Source organism: Protomyctophum parallelum, assembly GCF_964188405.1.
Source record: "Protomyctophum parallelum genome assembly, chromosome: 17".
NCBI lineage: Eukaryota > Metazoa > Chordata > Actinopteri > Myctophiformes > Myctophidae > Protomyctophum > Protomyctophum parallelum.
This window is the reverse complement of record NC_139719.1, coordinates 9,667,980-9,681,927: the sequence shown is the minus strand read 5'-3', so window position 1 is coordinate 9,681,927 and position 13,948 is coordinate 9,667,980. Positions and strand designations below refer to the sequence as shown.

Sequence of the window (13,948 nt, the reverse complement as noted above, 5' to 3'; positions counted from 1 at the left end):
AATTCTCAGCGCGAAGCAGCAACAGCACGGATTAATTTGGACATAAAGTGCCTGGATGTTGGATTGTTTTGAAAGCCGTCACTTTGCAACATTACAAACGCCCGTGGGCTCAAAGCGCGATGGTTTTAGCGACTGTTTTCATTGTGCTGTGCACGCTGGGTGAGTAATCTGACAAGTTTGACTCATAATTGCATTGAATTAGGCCCAACACTGCTCCTGTTCCATGATAAATGGAATGTACGGCATGCGCCAAACGTTCTGAATGAAATGGACTGTCACTGAATGCAATAGAACTTTCAGTTAAGGTTTTTTACCGACACTAATCGGTACATTTTGGCTTCAACATATGCTTTTAGTATATTTTTTTATTTACTATCCTGTGTGAGTTAACAATAAAGTTCCTTGGATTCAAGACGATCATGTATTTTATCGACCGAGTCTGACTTTTACTGTCGTATTTGCAAATTACCAAAAATATATGGTATAGTCTTAGATCAAGCCAAGGCTAATGCCTGCCATGAACCTAAAGTTAAAACCTCTACAAATTCAGCCTATATAATCTTTTGTCAACTTCCCCTTTTATAGATTCAGTGTCCACGTTAAAGGGTGCGGGGGATGATCGCACCACGGCTCGCCTCCCCGTCCGCCTGGACTGCGTGAAGGCCAGCGAGCAGTGCCTGCGGGAGCCCAGCTGCAGCACCAAATACCGCACCATGAGGCAGTGCGTGGCCGGCGGGGAGAGCATCAACAACCTGACCGCGGTCACCGCGCCGGAGGCGCAGGGCGAGTGCCGGAGCGCCATAGACTCCATGAAGCAGAGCCCGCTCTACCACTGCCGGTGCCGGCGAGGCATGAAGAAGGAGAAGAACTGTCTGCGGATCTTCTGGAGCATATTCCACAGTTTGCAAGGTATTAGACTTTGTTAATAATACAGATTCAAGAAGTCCATCATTTATTCTGATCCTTGGTTTGCCTAAAATCCATACTTCAAACAACATCAGGAATTAGATAGGCCTACTTATTTCCCATTACAAGGAGGGGCTAAAACATCTGGATGTGGACATAAAATTAAAAATGTAAGCTTATGAATAGCAGATATATTAATAAAAGAAAAAGCATGCATTGCATTGTCTCTGCGCTCTCTCTCTGACTCTTTCCCCCACCCTCCTCTGTCTATCTGACTCTCTCTCGCTCTGCTTCTCTCTCACACACACCCACACACACACACACACCCACACACACACACACACACACCCCCCCACACCCACACACACGTTATTGATTGATGCTCACTGTTCGTATCCAGGCAATGATCTGTTGGAGGAGTCACCGTATGAAGCGGTCAACAGTCGGCTGTCAGACATCTTGCACTTGGCTCCCATCATTTCTGGTAAGAAGATGTTACAACTTACACATCTCCTCACGATGCCTACACACGCTCCAAGTCCATCCATTCATCCCAAGTCAGAACTTTCTTTAGCAACCCCCCCCCCCCCCCCCCCCCCCACCACCACCACAGAATATGGATGCAGTTCGAAGTGGTTAACTAAAGTGGCATTTTAAGTTTAGCACGATAATATCATTAATCACAATTATTTTTGCCACAATAATCGCGTAATCGTGTAATTATATTTTTTTTCAAAAGCGTTTCATGGAATAGCAAACCCCCTGCTCAGTAATGGGGGATGGAAATAATCACAGCCGTGTAGCTTTCTCTGTCCTGATCCGTTTGTGTACATGTACATCTAGCGTGGCTATTTTAATACCTGGATATCAGGCCATTTGGATGTTTTGTCATGGAGGTATGGAGGTGTTTCTAGTCTTGACAGTGTTTGTTCATGCACTGCCACTAGAGGGGGACAAACTATTTGTCTAAACTCCTCGTCTGCTCCCAATGATGACAGCCGCCCTGGTCTCAATTATATGATTATGAATTCAACACACTGTCTTTAGCAACCATTGCCAACCAACACAGACCAACCAACCAACCAGACTCCACCTCACCCCCCTAGCACTCACCTCTTCAAACTCCACCTCACCCCCCTAGCACTCACCTCTTCAGACTCCACCTCACCCCCTAGCACTCACCTCTTCAGACTCCACCTCACCCCCTAGCACTCACCTCTTCAGACTCCACCTCACCCCCTAGCACTCACCTCTTCAGACTCCACCTCACCCCCCTAGCACTCACCTCTTCAGACTCCACCTCACCCTCCTAGCACTCACCTCTTCAGACTCCACCTCACCCCCTAGCACTCACCTCTTCAGACTCCACCTCACCCCCCTAGCACTCACCTCTTCAGACTCCACCTCACCCCCCTAGCACTCACCTCTTCAGACTCCACCTCACCCCCCTAGCACTCACCTCTTCAGACTCCACCTCACCCCCTAGCACTCACCTCTTCAGACTCCACCTCACCCCCTAGCACTCACCTATTCAGACTCCACCTCACCCCCTAGCACTCACCTCTTCAGACTCCACCTCACCCCCCTAGCACTCACCTCTTCAGACTCCACCTCACCCCCATAGCACTCACCTCTTCAGACTCCACCTCACCCCCCTAGCACTCACCTCTTCAGACTCCACCTCACCCCCTAGCACTCACCTCTTCAGACTCCACCTCACCCCCCTAGCACTCACCTCTTCAGACTCCACCTCACCCCCCTAGCACTCACCTCTTCAGACTCCACCTCACCCCCTAGAACTCACCTCTTCAGACTCCACCTCACCCCCTAGCACTCACCTCTTCAGATGTTGTGAATTACCTCCCGATTGTGAATGCACTTGCACACTGATATAGAGAAATGGCGGATGACAAAATGTCATGATTCCTAAATCAGACCCCATCAACCAAGATAGTTAACTCATTCGCCACCGAGACCGCCATCTAGTGGCATTCATCTCTATGGAGAACCGTCTTATTTTGAAAGGCGTTTCACTCAGAAACGAAGAAACAAGAAGTGTAAAATCGCTAAGAAACGTGCCCCGCGAATGTTATTTAATTCACCCAAAACATACATTTTGTAATCAGCGAACATATCATTTATGTGACGTACAGTATGTGTGGGCATGCTATATTTTCTTGAGGCACTGCACTGTTCTCTCTTCACTCTTATTTGATTATAATATTTACCTTGTTGACTCAAGTTTATCTGGATAAATGCTTGAATTGTAAATTGCCTCTCTACCTGGTAAACGTTACTGAAGATAATGGGTCCGGGGCCCATCAGGGGTCTACATGGACCTTTTTGTGGGTCTGTAACAGAACACATGGAAACTAAATGGTCCATTTGGTCTCATGTGTACACTCTTTAAGTTCAATTAAAGGAGAAGTTCACCAAGACTCATTTTCTATCAAATATACCCACCCCAAGAAGCCTTGAATTATGGGCATTATTTTTTTCTCGCATTCCTAAAGCCAATAATCTGATGGCCGGGTGGCTGCTCAGTCCTACCTGATAGACCCCACTGGTAATGTGTTATAGTGTATTGGTGATGCATTGGAGTCCCACAGATTTAACCCATTCTGACCGGGCACCCATTTTGGTGTTGGCATCATGTTATGCTTTAGCTATTGAAAAATAGCAGATCTACAAGCTCATATCGCGCCACCGAGTGTCGCGATACGAGCTTGTAGGTCTGCTATTTTTTGAAAAATCAAAGAACGACTGACATTTTTAGAATCTGATCTCAGGTCAGAATGGGTTAATCAGACCAGTGTGTGTCCAGTGGAAAACTCGTATGAATCTGATCTCAGGTCAGAATAGGTTAAGACGGAGGAATAAAATGGGGGTCCGATGTGGCCTGATGCATATCAAACCGGGAGGGTCCTTGAATTTGAAAAGGTTGACAATCTCTGGTTTAAGTGACCACACGTAGGTAGGTTCAGAATGTGCTTGGTTTCCGTCAGCGATTTCCATTTTTGCGCCGCAGTCTGCAAGGTTTCTCAGCTCTCAGCCTCCATTATCAGTCCCCAAAGCCTTTTTTATCTTGACGTTCTGACCTGCTCTCTATATATAAAACTAATAGTCATTCAGTGCCGTTTCACTCTCAGCTCTCTCAAAGTGATAATGACAGATCTGACACTTGTCTTTCCCTAATGGCTGCTGGTGTTACTGCTGGGAGGAACATTCATTTCCGGCAGTATAATTTGGGATGGAGATGTTTCATGAGCTTGGTTGTCAACGAGCCGATTTCTGTTTTGTCTGTGGCAGTGGAAGTGGTCGATTGTTTTACTTACTTTGGTTGCTGACCTGGCAGCCTATATAGTTTGTATAGTTTCAACAGATCCCAGATCATTTATTCATTGATACTAGACCGGTGCCCGGGCTCTAGAGCGGTAACGGTGGTATAGTTGGAGATCCATGCCCCACCCCGGCTATGCAATACTCTTTGTAGCCGTGTCAGAGTACCCGTTCCACCCATCTCTCTGTGTCCCTTTATTCCTATATATAATATGGCGTTCTTTGTCAGGCATGTCCAAGTCTTGAGTGTTTTGATGTCAGAACAGGCCAGCCCCATATATGGAACGTGAGTACTGGGCGGGGTTCTGGACAACTGTTGGTCCGACCGTCTCGACACCGGGCACTGCACTCCCTGGTGTGTGTGTTGTGTGGAGGGGGGGGACGGGGACGGGGACGGGGACGTGTGTGTCGAATTTGAAGTCGTGGGGGGGCTAACGGTTCTCGAGTTACGTGCATTACAGCGTACACATGTACGTACAGACTTACTTACAGAGACGGATATGGGTAGATTATACTGTTTAGAGAATGATGCTAGGCTCTCGGTTTATCTACTGTATTCTGAGATTACTTAAACACATTGTCTCTTTGCGTGTGATGTATGCCTTTACGGCTTGCTTACTTAAGTGCAGTATACTCGAGAAAAGGTACCTGGTTACAATCCAACCTGCTGTTTCACGGCTGCAGTGCTGCTGTGGGGGGGAGTGCTCATTCCCGCCAGTAGCACAGATCTGGGGATCAGATGTTTCATGCGCTGGGTTTCAATGAGTTGTTTGCATTTGGTGGTGTTTGTGCTGCTCGGCGGCTGCTGCATTCATCTCAACACTGCTCAGGTGCTGCACAGCAAACACATGCAGGGACTGCTGTAGTGAGTTTGGACACTCGTGGTCAGAGGTTTTCAAACTGGGAGGGCTGTGGACACCCCCGGCAGGTGTCAGGAGGCCTGATTGAAACATAGAGGCAGTCCCCACCAAAAATAAATAAAATAAATACCTAAAATATCATGAATACCAAACGGGTACAAAAGCTACAAAGTATCCATTTAATGCTAAGACTAAAACACATTTTATTTGTTTCATATGATGTTGCACTAAAGTGGTAGTCAGTGTGCCATATCAACCTTAAATTAAATTATGACACCACATGGAAATTAAAATGTCCATGTTGAGTTAAAAAGGTCTTAAAAGTTTTAAATTGTCAGTGAACTATCATCTGGGGACCCCCCCCCCCCACCCCCCCACCATTGTTTTTTCTATAAATAATATGAGCTATATCTTGCACCACCCCTTATCCTTAAACTTATTTGCCATGTTTTACTATATATATATTTTTTTCTTTTCTTTTTTTAATAGTTAAAATAGCCGATCTACAAAATGGTTTTTCAATATAACGTAAGACATGTCAAATAAGTTTAGGGATAATGGGTAAGGCATGCCCAAGATGGGGCCAACCTACAGGTTGAGAACCACTGGTCTATACTTTACTGTATATTATAAGTTGGACTTTTCAAAATAAATGGCACAGTGCACAGGCCTAGGGTTGTTTTCTTCTTCTTTTTTTTAAGTAACAGCCACTTTTTTTAACAACCCTTTGGACCAAGTTTAAGTCGAACACCCAAAAGAGATAGAGAGTCTGCTACAGCTGGGCCTGAAACCACTGTGGGGTTACGGGGAGGTTAGCACGTGACTTGGAACTCTCGGGGTGAAATGGAGAATTAACTTGTTTACAAGTTAGACGGTGGATATTCAGCTGCCGGACAGCATTGGTAAAGGAAATGTTATTCGAGTTGCTTTGCCTTGCGAGCTTAATTTAGCTCCTGGCTTTGAATTCGTGTCAGCCAGAATAATGCAGAGTGGTGTGAGGGTGTATTATCATCAGAGGTGGAAGAAGTATGATGTATTATAAGTAAAGCTGCACTATGCAACTTTCCACTTCTACCCCCGGATTTGAACCCACGAGTGTCTGAGCAAGTGAAAGCTAAAATGAAATGGCTTGCAGTTCCTGCAGCCAGGCGTCCATAATTCAGCACCACAGTGCTGGACAGCTCCTTAGCTGAGGCAGTTAGCTTGAGATCAAGAGGAAAAGTCCAGGATTGACAAGTGAGAGGTTGATCCAAGTGTTTTTAATGTCAAATGGTGGATACACTGGATAGAGTATAGTGGCAGAAATCAGACTGGCAGTAAACATGGCAAGCAGGGTAATTCCTCTACTGTATTTCCAGCAAACTGTTAAGAGTTTAGAATACTTTAGAAATAGAGAAATGAAAGCGCTGCAGATCTGTTAGTGGCTCTTAGATGGGTGCTCTTTAATGATACAGGTAAAACCATAATTATAGACAAAATCTAAATGCCTTGGATTCTTTTCTGTCCAAGTCTGCAATTTACACCTTGACAAGCAGTACGACTTGGAGGAAGGATTCCTTTTGTCCATAGAGTTTAGAATACATTTGTATCTTGATGGGCTTGGATAGAACCTGTTCCTCAGACTGATGGATCCGTACCCGCTGCTCCGGTACATGTTTTTCAGAGGATAATCTATTGTCCGGGCAACTGAGACGAGAGGTTGTCTTAGAACAATGAGAGCTGTACAAAATCTAACGACGTTGCATTTACTTCAAATCCCCACGGCGCACGCAGAGTGTGGCAAATTGCTCTTTTTGCTTCTACAGTGTTGATCAGGTGGGCAGCTTGCTGCAGTTTGGATGTGATTTGCTGATGAGAGTGGCCGTGGTTCATAACCCATTCTGACCTGAGATCAGATTCATACGAGGTTTCCGCCGGACACACACTGGTCTGATGAACCCATTATTTTTTTTAAAGATATTTTTTTGCGGCTTACGCCTTTTATTGATTTTTGAAGGGATAGACAGTAGGCTGACAGGAAACGGGAGAGAGATGGGGGGATGACATGCAGTAAAGGCCGTGTCGGGTCCGGGAGTCGAACCCGCGGCACACTGCGACTGGATCACCAGTCCGGTGCCCAGACCGTTACGCCACGGCCTGGGCCTGATGAACCCATTCTGACCTGAGATCAGATTCTAAAAATGTCACAGTCGTTCTTCGATTTTTCTAAAATAGCAGACCTACAAGCTCGTATCGCGCCACTCGGTGGCGCGATATGAGCTTGTAGATCTGCTATTTTTAAATAGCTAAAGCATAACATGATGCCGACACCAAAATGGGTGCCCGGTCAGAATGGGTTAATTCCCCTTTGGGGATCAATACAGTATTTCTATTCTACTCTATTATTTTAATGGACTATAAGACCTGAGGCCTTAGTCCTTCTAAAGCAGTAGTTCTGGGGGCACGGTGGTGCAGTCCGTAGCGCTGTCGCCTCACAGCTAGAAGGTCCTGCGGTCGATTCCTGCTGGGGACGCTGTGGGCGCTGGGAGCGTGTCCTCTCCTCTGTGTCGTCAGTGTCCATACCCTGGGTGGGGTTGGCAAAAGGGCCTTTCTGTGTGGAGTTTGCATGTTCTCCCCGTGCCCCCTAGGGTAGGTACCATCACAAAAAACAGAGCGCTAAATCAGTAGTTCTCAAACACTTTTGTGTCGAGGACCCCCAAAATGATATTTCGCCACTGACTCAGCAACTGAATCAGCAATTACAGTACCAATTACAATGTAAAGGCACGTGACATTCAGCAGTTAAAATGTTAAACACCCAAGTGTTAAATGTGATCCGTTAAAAACTAAGCCAAATACAAATCTATGTATGTTTGTATGTAATGCTTCGTCATCGGTCCAATTACATAGTCAAGGGCTATGTGATGTTCAGTAGCCGGCAGCCAAGAAGAAAGTGCTCCATAGACTTTTTGTAGTGAGTGAGTGAGTGAGTGAATGAATGGGATCATGGACTTTATTTGTAATGGGATTACTGCTATTATAATTGTGAATTGCATTAGGGTCGGGAATGTACATATTGATACATTCCTTGTTTTCCCTCTTCATCACAGCGCAACATATATAGTGAAGTATTGTGGTGCAGGTACAACAACCACTGCTCTTGTGAAAAAATAAAATGGGACCGCCAGATATTCTAAGATTTCTGCATTTCTGCCAATAATCCACATGCAAGTTTTTGCGGGGTCAAACAAGGAATCACGTTACGCTGATCCCCTTCCCCTATTCACTCATACTAGTGTCAAGGAATTTGGGGTGGTTAAACATAGAAAACACCTCAGGCCAGCTATGTTTATAACTCAGCTGTTGCTGTCCGCCTGAAGGCTATAGCTCTACTCTGTTGAGACACAGCTGTTGTTTACTGTCTATTATTATAGAAGTTTTATTGCTTTATTGTCTTAGACCTGCGTTTGACTTCTCCTTGATGGTACCTCAATATATTTACTCAATCTTTAAAACGCTTCTTTGCCTTATTTGATTGTCTCTTCTCTTTACTGAACCGAGTTCCCTATACAGATTGCATGGACACTAGGACATGATGTGTAATGTCTAGGCAGAAGAATATGGGTGTGAGGCATTGGAACCACATAGACCACACCAGAGGTCTTCCATGTTTTTCAGGCCAAAGACCCGGCCCTTAGCTGAGAGAGAGAGATGAAGCAAGGACCCCCCCAACGTATAAAAATATGTTATAGATTAAAGTTATCATAAATGTCATAGATGGCTTCATTAGACTTGTTTGGCAGGACTATCATGGGCATTCTGGTCAGCACAGGAAAAATGAGAAATGGAAGATATGAGTCGACGTAGTGAAGCAGGTATGCGGTATGTATTAAGACTCATATTAGAGATCTTTTCAAGATGGTGGCGCGCGTCGAAGATAGCCGATCTACAAGCACGCTTGTGAGTTTAGATCTTGTATTTTCGCAAAAAAGTCTGAATCAAGTCATGCTGTCGCCACAAGGTCACCACTTAAACCCCCAGTACTTAAACTTGACCATTGGATCTGTACTTGGTATGCTCTGTCCCTCTGCACCAAACTCCTTTGCTGAAAATAGCAGATCTACAAGCTCACAACGCATCGCAGCACGTCAAGTCAACCTATTAATTATATGGGGCATTACTCAAGTGAAATTGTCAGTAGTCACCTCCACAATCATCGAAAATATCACACTGGATTTTGTCAATATTCGCCCAGTCCGAACGGATGTAGCAAATTAGTTGACATTTTTAAAGTTTCAATTAGTGAATGGTTGGTTTGTGTTCTTTAGAGGATTTGAAGGGCAAAATAAGGTTGCATTTTTAATTACATTATAATATGCACATTGACATTCATCCCATCTTAGTGGCTGACCAGCGGATGGGTCATTGTTTGTCTTTAACAGATTGTGTTGGTAATGTGTAAGGCTTATTATTACATCCTATGCCTCTGTCCAAGACAAGTCTAGTGTATCCAAAGCACTGTGTAAGGTATTGTTTTTTTTGCTAGTATGTGGTATGCATTAAGCTTCATTTAGACGTCTTTGTACCGCGCACCAAAAATACCATGATGTCGCCACAAGGTCTGTGCCTCCTCTGCATATGGTTTAGAATAGCATCTTTTATCACTCAAATGGAATACAGTAAGGCAGACACTCTGACCATCTGATCAATGCTGTGACCTTCACTGTACCAAGACAAAAAAGAAAAAGAAAACACAGAATAATGGCAGTCCATCAAGGCCAAGGGAGATGGGGAGTGCTGAGAGTTTGTGTTGAAGGTCACAACTCTTAAAAGGAGTACTTGAAAGCCTCATTTTCGACCTATGTTCATATAATTGGTCCTCACTATAATACGCATTATCTCAGAAGTGGCCTGTTCAGAAACCTGCCAACAACATCATTGGTAGGCATTAGGCAGGTTTAGTCATTTCAAACAAGATGTATTCATTTTATGAATGCAAGAACAACGGTTTCTATTTCAGCATGCCGACTTTCCAGGAAGAGAAAGAGCTGTAGTTTCTCGTTTTCTACTGGTGTGTAGTCAGTGGTGATATCTATTGACGAACTAACAAATACTCACCTTCTCGGTTGCCTATTTTTCTATCTATCTCAGAAAAACAATGGTCGCTGTGTCCCTCTGTATTTGCCATCTTGTAATGAGCATTAGTGAGGACCAAATATATGAAGATGATGTATGAAAATGGGTGAAGTCAAGTGATGTTTACATACAGTACATATGTTTTACATACAAACATATTTAATTTAATCAAAACTCAAAAGTATGGACCGTCGTTCAAATGACTTGCAGGCCAGTGGTGGAAAATGTACTACATTTCTTTAAGTAAAAGTATCAACACTGCATCATATAAATACTGTTACAAGTAAAGGTCCGAAATTCAAAATGCACTTTGGTAAAAGTACAAAAGTACTGGCATCAAAATGAGCTTCAAGTACCAAAAGTAAAAGTACTCATTATGCAGAATGTCCCATTTCAAGATCTACAAGCTCAACGCGTCACATCAAGACACATTGTGAGCTTGTAGATCTGCTATTTTCAAATGCCTGAAATGTATTGGTATTGGGCTGAAGTGGTTAATGTATGTTTTTGTAATAATAATACAAATCTACAAAGTAACTAGTAACTGAAGTTTTCAAATAAATGTAGTGGAGTAAAAGTGCAATATTTGGATCCGAGACGTAGTGGAGTAGAAGTAAATGGAAATATTCAAGTAAAGTACCTCAAAATTCTACTACAGTACTTCAGTAAATGTCTACTTTCCACCGCTGGAACTTAATGCTAGCCATTTCCCCTCAAAGTTCGGGTATTGTGATGATGTATGGGCCAAACTCGGCGTGGGAGAAGACGGATAGCGATGCTGAGATGGTTAGAGTAGCCCGTTTAATGTACAGCAGTCTGTAAACAGCCCAAGGGGCCGTGAGGCGGAGGAGAGAAAAGAAATCCACTTAAACAGGAAATATTATTCATAGATCCATTTGGCATAAGGTGACCTCATTCCTTGCTGTGTAACTAAGCCAAGCCTTGGGCACAGTGTGGTCCAGAAGTTCACACAATGGAGGTAATTGGCTCAAATTGTTAGACACGCCATTCTCCCTTGTTTAAATTGGAGATTTGGTTCTTCCTCCGGTATTATTTTAATGCAAAATCGTATTGTATCGTTTTAATGTTTGCAGTTCTGTATGGCGGCGGTTCTCGGAAGTGGGGTCCGGGGACCCCTAGCGGCATGAAATAAAAATCTGTCTATCTTGTCCTGGTGGAGATAACAAATATAAAACTAATAATAATTAATAATAATAAAGGGCTTTTTTGGTTATTTCATTAACCCATTCTGACCTGAGATCAGATTCATACGAGGTTTCCGCCGGACACACACTGGTCTGATGAACCCATTCTGACCTGAGATCAGATTCTAAAAATGTCAGTCGTTCTTCGATTTTTTTCAAAAATAGCAGACCTACAAGCTCGTATCGCGCCACTCGGTGGCGCGATATGAGCTTGTAGATCTGCTATTTTTCAATAGCTAAAGCATAACATGATGCTAACACCAAAATGGGTGCCCGGTCAGAATGGGTTAAAATCGGAAAAGCATCCGTGTTGGTTTAGATTGTATACAAAAATAGCAGATATGCAAGCTCACAGTGTGCCACTTCGTTCGTTCCACACTGAAAAATTGTACATCTGCTAATTTTCTTTTAAATCTTGAAAGTGACACAACTACTGATTAAGAAGGCATTTGTACAATCTGCCTCCAGGTCTTAATGGGTAAAAAAAAAAAAAAACAGCTATGAATAAAAAACCCCAGAAAAAGAATCATATGTTTTAGCAGCTCTAAATACACCATGATTGTCAATAATAACCAGCCCTGCCTCGCTTCCCGCTGCGCTCCCATTGGGCCCTGTCCTCTGGAGGGAAGGTCCGCAGTGTTTATAAGCTCATTAATCCCAGGCAGAAAGCAATGTGACACGTCGGGCAACGGCCAACGGGGCCCCGGCAGGGAATAAATCCTCCAGGAGGAAGAAAAGAAGGACTGTGGAATTAAACGCCGCCTCATTTATAAATCAATGAACACAACAAAGGCCTTGAAGAGATGCAACGCAACGCGACACGGCTGGGCGCGGTGCCGGGGGCCTGTAGGGTGCTCTGTGTGGGGCCAATGGAGCGCGGAGGGGGGGGGGGGGGGGGGGGGGGGGGGGTGAGGGGAGGGGTTGAATACCTTTGCCTACCTCTGGGCTGGTAGGAGTATTCACATCTTGTTACTTTTACCCAATTTTGACCTGAGATCAGATTCTAAAGAATGTCTTCTACATCCTGACAGTTTTCTGAAAAAGCCTATGTTTGTATGTCAGTCGTTCTTCGATTTGACAAAATAGCAGACCTCGTAGCGCGTAGCGCACCACTCGGTGGCGCGCTATGAGCTTGTAGATCTGCTATTTTTCAATAGTTAAAGCATAACATAATGCTAACACCAAAATGGGTTAAAGGATAAATCCAAACCAAAACACATGTACCCATGAATGAATCCCATGAATCAGTCTATAATCCTGTCCCAAAAATTGATGTTGGCCTTGACTGTTTTCATAGATTCCCCCTGTACTTGGTTACTTTCCACCACTGACCTTCCACCGCAGTATTATTAGACAGGTATGAAATAAAGTGCGCCCGTGCGTTTAAAATGAGTCCTTGTTGTCGTCCTTGTTGTCATGCAGACACTGTTGTCGTCTCTCAGCTGGACCATGACTTTGATCCGTCTGCATGCACATGTTTCTGTTCTGCCGATTCTCTTTCAAGGGTTTGATATTGTGATTGTTGGGCAAAAACCTTGAATAGATCTATATATTGACTTTCTTTGTTTTCTATAAAAAGCAGTAGTAGTTCTCAAACATTTTTCTGCCGACACCCGGAATGATAACACCAGTAAGACACCCTAAAGGGCGAGGTCACGCTGAAACAACAGGTCTGGGTATAGGCCGTGAATAGTTCATATAGCCCATCTGCCAGCTCACAACGTGTCGATATAGATCGGCTAGTTGAACTATATTAAAATGATTTTCAAAATAGTCAAAAAATGCCAAATAAGTTTAGTGATAAAGGGATAAAGGGTGGCCAAGATAAGGCCATCTGTGCTTTGACACAGTTTATACCGGTTTGAACCAATCAGTACCATGGAACGTTGCCATGCCGTTGTGGAGCTGTGCGCAGGAGCTGACAGCTGCAGGCTGAGGAGTAATAATGCTAAGATAGTTGTGTGAATTATCATTCCGTACAGTACACAGCCGTACAGTGTTCATTTTGTTGGCTAAGACTAAAAGACTAGGTTTTTGATATTAGCCGACTAAGACAATTCCAGATGACTAACTTGGACTAAAACTAAATGTGTTCGAAATACTAAGACTAAATCAGAATTTGCTGTAAAATACACTGGTACAATTCACTGAAACGTTTCCTTCGAATGATTATCTCACCAGTTCATTCAGCGCTTGGCTGGAGCTCTGCCTGCGTTTTAAGCTTGTCTCAATTATTACATCATGAAATATGGCAATTATTCTGCAGAATCGTAATAATCGTTTGCACGTTGAAACATTTTCACACTTTAAAATAAATAATCAAACATAGTGGAAATAGCAAATCCACAATCTTTTTTTTAAGGTATAACATGACGAAATAGCTATGTAAAATATTCATATTTTTAAGCTATTTGTCATACCTGCCCCGTGCAATTTCTGATTACGAAACCTGAAAGGCAAACGGAAATTACATTTGTAATGTGTATCCATTATGTCCAATGCTAAAAACACAATTAAATTGTT

General features: G+C 43.6%; 1 protein-coding gene across 1 annotated transcript in view; it reads left to right on the top strand.

Moving 5' to 3' along the window:
* The window catches only part of LOC310874590 (GDNF family receptor alpha-1-like), a gene marked incomplete at both ends in the record, with an annotated part of 57,210 nt that overhangs the window by 241 nt on the left and 43,021 nt on the right, over nucleotides 1-13,948 (top strand). Inside the window, 2 exons of the mRNA XM_083787446.1 lie at nucleotides 586-909; nucleotides 1,307-1,390. Of these exons, the coding sequence (XP_083643572.1) occupies nucleotides 586-909; nucleotides 1,307-1,390 (408 nt within the window). The remainder of the gene's footprint in view (nucleotides 1-585; nucleotides 910-1,306; nucleotides 1,391-13,948) is intronic.